Consider the following 5,605-nt stretch of genomic DNA (forward strand, 5'->3'; position numbering starts at 1 on the left):
CTGACTAAGGAAATGACAGCAGAGTGAGGAGTGAATGATTTAGAGATACAAGAGTTTGAGACTAAGTTCCTAGTCGTTCTACTGCTATTTCACCAGTAAAAGCTGTGTTCTCTACTGGACCCTAAGTTTTTTAAGGACAGGGACCATCTCCTCTCATGTCACTTATGCCACCCTATCATCTAGCACTTGGCTGAACACATGCCACAAATAGTCCTTGAGCTGCCTAAGTTTGTTTTTTTCCTTCTCTTTTTCTTATCCTTTCTAGTGTTTGCATGTTCATATGTCTGCATATCAATCAGAGGGAGATGCGTATGTGGAAAAAAATTGGATCATAGAAGTTATGTGAGCAGACCATCCCTGGATGGACTCAACAAGTGACCTTGAATCATCACAAATATCAGTGCCCCTCCTTTGTTGAAGATTTTGCCCCTAGTTTTACTTCAGCAGTATCAGGGACCAGAATGGACTCAGCCTCCAGATATACTTTATGGCCTGACTTTTGTGTTGATAATGCCATGGACACTATCAGCCAGCCTCCAGAAGTATGGACAAAATTTCCTATGGCCCCAGTAGGTGTGATTATAAGGCTGTCAAGAGCCTGGCTCTTTTAGCCTGTGACCTTGGGCTTCTTCAGTCTCAGTGAGGCTCAGATTTCCCCTCCATAAAATAGAAATAACTGTGTTTATTGTATCCACCTCACCTGGTTATTGTGAGAGTAAAATGAGTGATATATGTGAAGACTATTATCATTATTATAAACGAGGAACACTGGAAATATCCTTGTATCTCAGAATTTCTGTGCTCACATCTCTTATTTTCTGTTCATTTTTTTACCACACATCTTTTGTCACATCCTAAGCCCCAGAAAACAGTGGCCTCTGTATCATGGAAACAGAGGAGAAGAATCTGCAGCTGTCTTGGGAAGGATCATAATCACTTGAGTGGGACAGGATCCAGTCAAATTTATAGCAGGTCCTCGAATAATGTCAGTTCATTCAGGGCTGTTTCGTTATAACATTAATGAGAAAAAAAAATTGATTCCCATTCAGGGCCATGGTCTGTGTGGAGTCTACATGTTCTCCCCATGTCTGTGTAGGTTTTCTCTGAGGACCTCAGTTTCCTCCCATATACCAAAGATGAATTGGCATGTCTAAATTGTCCCAGAATAAGCGAATGTGGGTGAGTGTGCCCTACGATGGAAGGGCGTCCTCTCCAGAGGTGATTCTCACCTTGCACCCTGAGCTGCCAGGAGAGATTTCAGCCACCCACCACCCTAAACTGGAATTAGCAGGTCAGAAAATAATTATCTTACTTGTTTTTATTCATCTTTCTTAAATGTATGTAAACTTCACATTTATTTCAATGTTTAATATTAGAAGAGTTTGGGGTCTTTATTTGGGCATTGAGTGATGTTTTTGTGACCAGACATATGCTTTAGGAACTTAACTCTAGTTTAATCAATTAGCCTATGGGAAAATTAATTTGGTTATACATCATTTTGTTTAAAGTCACAGTTCCAAAGAATCTATTGATGACATTGAGGGAGGACTTACTGTATTTGATTTTCAGACTCAGAGGTCATAAAGTGACGAGGCCCACAAGCCAAGCCTCTCTAACTTCACACTCTCTTCTTGGTTTCTTGTAGGCTCTGCTGCTGTTGCTGGTTCTAGGGTGGTTCTTTGTCCCCATATACATCAAGGCGGGGGTGAGTATGCACAAGTGTTCTCGGCCCAACTGTCAGGCATTCATTTTTTCACTCATTTTTTTCCGCTCAATCGTGAAACCTGGGTAATATTGTCCTAGGATTTCTGGGCTTACATTAACAAAAATTCACTAAGTGCACACTACTCTTACAAACAGCTGCAATCGGCTATTCCCTGGCCATCAGTCTTTGAGGGTTCCCATTTCCCCACATCCTCACCAACACGTGGCATTTTCCTTCATTATAATTATTGCCATTCTGACATTTGTAAAGTAATATCTTTTTTCAATGAAAGGTAAGATATACCACAGCTGGGGTGTCTCCCCTTATCAACGTCGGAGCTGCCAGCTAACTGTGGCACTGCTCTGTCTCTCTGAGCCTTACTCCCACATTTTTTCCTTCTGCTGCTGATGCTCAGACCATGGTGCTATATACTGAAATAAGTCCTGGGATGAGGGTGTTCAGGGGGCAAGCTTTGTGGTTAGTCCCTCTGCAAGTCACTATATATTCCCCATTTGCTCATCCTGGGTCCCTCCTAGCTTCAGGCTTGAACAAGCTCTGTTGAATGATGCTGTCCTTGGTTCAAGGACTTGTTAAAAAATAATAATAACTGGAGCCACTTTAAAATGGATTTGGAACTGCCTTGCATGTCTTATACCTCGAACCTTTGGAATGTTAACACAGGGCAAAACGGCCTTTGCCTAAAGCAACTGGGCCTTGTATCCCAAAGAACTGCTTGCAAAAATAACAAGGAAGCAGAAATTATGACCACTGGACTGATGATTACCATATCGAAAATTAGAGTCATCGTTTAGAATTAGCATCACTATGTTAGTTTTTCTGCACCAATACAAATGCCTTCCTTCTATCCATGTAATTGGTCCCCTTTCACTTCTCATAAATACCCCTTGCCCTTGTCTCCTAATCAGAAGACTATTTGAGCTTCTGCTTGAATCAGTGTTTTCTGAATAGACCTTCTTTGATCTCAAATAAATGCTTGTTGCCTCTCACTTTTAAAGACCTTTTATTTTTAAGTTAATAGACTCATACCACAGAACTCACACGTGTGTTCTCAGATGTGTCTTACCATCTTTCAGGGAACCCCATAGTTTCTGAGCCACTAAGAATTCCCCTTCCTGTTTTTAATAATATTATCCAAGTATTTATTTAACATTCTTTTATACTGAGGAAGATTAAATCATGAGCTCAATCTGCTATGATGAAACCAGAAAATTGCATCTTTTATGCTACACATCACAGTTGATCTCATATTTTAGTACTTACAACCACAGGTTTTTCTCTAAGTAGGGATTTAATGTAATTCCTTTCTTTTCAATAAAGATAATCACATAAATATATACCCAAATATATATTTGCAATTTGTTCAATTATAAAAATATTATGTAAACATAATTTTGGTTCATTATTTACTAGTAATATTTTTGGACTTCAATATCATTGGTAAAAGTATCAAAATTATTTGTTGAATGTCTACCATGCATTTGATGGTGATGTGTTTTACATCTACTTTCATATGAAACACTCACTTTACAAATAAGAAAATAGAGCTTCAAAGAAACTGTTATTTGCCAAAGATCAAATAGTAAACGTCGGCTGAGAATGGATCCCAACATCTGTGTTCATTCTAGCCTTGCTGCTCTCCCAAAGTACTGTGCCTTTCTCACCTCTGATTTCATATGCTTACCAGCCCATAGGTGCTTGGTAAATGTTGAATAATATGAATCTGCTGGGAACTCAGCAGGAAACTGTATTGATGTCTGTCTCTGCAGGTGATGACCATGCCGGAATATCTCAGGAAGCGGTTTGGTGGGAAGCGACTCCAGGTCTACCTTTCTGTCCTCTCCCTCTTCATCTGTGTGATTTTGAGAATCTCAGTGAGTTCGGTGCTCCTGGCATTTTAACTTCACAAGATTGCTTTGATGGGGCTAGAGCACAAAGATCAGACAACTGAATATATAGACTATCACCTACAGGTAGGGTCAAGCCATCGGGATGTCTTAAACTACTGAGTTTTTATGGGAAAAGGAAGCTTCAGAGACCCTGTATTCATAGAGTAAAAGAATTTAAAGTCATGAGAGGGTCCAGAGTATAAACTTACCCTTTTGTTAAGGATATTAAAAAAATGGATGTACAGAAAGAACAAATGTCTCATTTAAGTAGCACAGCTGTTTAGCTGTAGGAAAATAAAAAAAAGAGGATTCTTTGGTCTCCTGCCTCTCCACTACACGATAACTTCTTATTCTCTTTGTCAGAGCCAGTCTATATTTTCATTTTCACCTTGATTATCTGACATTTGAACCAGAAGAAAAGTGCTATGTATTATGATACTGAATGTCCTTAAATTTATTTTATCTAAGACCACCCTTATAAAACAGATGACATAAATAAGTGTTAAAAGTTTTTATAGAGTTAAATTCCATTGAGGAAAGAAGAAAGGAATTTGAAGATTCAGCAGCACATGTAGAAACAAAGAAAGAGTAACTCATTTGCTTCTCATGTATCGATAACTAATGAAATAATCTGCAAGTTCAGTCTATGCAGTTCATGAGATAAGCTGACCCCTACTATTGTTCTTTTGTTGACCATTGTTGGAAGTAAATCAGATGCTTAGATCATGTGGTGCAAGCCTTCCTAATGCAACGTGAGCATTTTTCAGCACTTTCTGTATATTATTGAGCTCCATGCTAGGGTTAACAAAGATTCCTATGCACTAGGAGTTCACCATATGGTTTAAGGAGATAAGAATTTAACCATGAAACTGTTAGCACTTTTGTCAATATCTGAAAATGTATTACAATACGAGCTGGAATAGTGTATGTGGATAAGTACAGGAGGTGTACTACGGACACTCGGGAAAAGGGGTATTTATTCCCTGCTGGGTGAAATTGGAGGTTATCTTCTGGGGGTTGGGGACACATAAACAAGTCCCCAGGACTAGAAAATTAGGAAAGGCTGAGGAAAGCAGAGCTGCTTGCAATGTTCCACAAGCAGGTGGAACTCAATCATCTCCCACTTCTTTGTCTCCGACATCTACAACTTTGTGGTCCTAAAGAGCATGAACAAGGTGCTGGAGCAGACGACAGAGTGCCAAAGGGGCCCTGAGGGATGCAACCTTCTTTGATAAAAGATTCCTGGGGTGGGGAGAAAATGGAATGATGGGGAGCTGAATGCGGGAGCAGAGAAGGCTAAGACCACATGTGTGATTGTGCAGGGTCTGTGATCAGCTGGAAAGTTACAGTACCAAGGAGTCCATTCTTACCTACAATGCTATGTTTGAAGTGGTATTAATGATGATTAACCTTAGACATGACCTTTTGTTTAAGATTACACTCTGATAACACCTTCCGTGCTAGTTACTTATTAAACATAATTAAAGATAATTACGGGGGGTTAGGACAGATCAGCTTTCACAATCCTCCCCTGCCCCAGGTCTAAAAAAGATCCTCTTGTTCACTGGTTCTCAACCACCAATATCATGCACTGAGAATCACTGCAGACATGACCCACCTTTATCCTTAAATATTCCAGGCTCTATGCCTTAAAGACATCATTATTCTTTTAGAAAACCTCATTGTGATTTTATTAATTTTTATTTTTCAATTAGAGTTGACATTCAATATTATTTTATATTAGCTTCAGGTGTACAGCATAGTGGTTAGACATTTATATAATTTAAAGTGATCCCCCTGATTATTCTAGTGCCCACCTGGTACTATACATAGTTAATACAATATTATTGACTACATTCTCTATGCTGTACTTCACATCCCCATGACTATTTTGTAACTACTAGTTTGTACTTCTTAATCCCTTCACCTTTTTCACCCAGCGACCCAACATCTCTCTCATCTGGCAGTCACCAGTTTGTTTCCTGTATCTATG

General features: G+C 39.3%; 1 protein-coding gene across 2 annotated transcripts in view; it reads left to right on the plus strand.

The window, feature by feature from the left end:
- Positions 1-5,605, plus strand: part of LOC105308335 (solute carrier family 5 member 4) — a 31,086-nt gene that overhangs the window by 3,664 nt on the left and 21,817 nt on the right. For both annotated transcript variants that reach the window (XM_011384253.1, XM_011384254.2), the window contains exons 4-5: positions 1,646-1,705; positions 3,493-3,597. In XM_011384253.1, the coding sequence (XP_011382555.1) occupies positions 1,646-1,705; positions 3,493-3,597 (165 nt within the window). The remainder of the gene's footprint in view (positions 1-1,645; positions 1,706-3,492; positions 3,598-5,605) is intronic.

The sequence above is a fragment of the Pteropus vampyrus genome, unplaced genomic scaffold (assembly GCF_000151845.1).
Source record: "Pteropus vampyrus isolate Shadow unplaced genomic scaffold, Pvam_2.0 Scaffold568, whole genome shotgun sequence".
In the NCBI taxonomy this organism is placed as follows: Eukaryota; Metazoa; Chordata; class Mammalia; order Chiroptera; family Pteropodidae; genus Pteropus; species Pteropus vampyrus.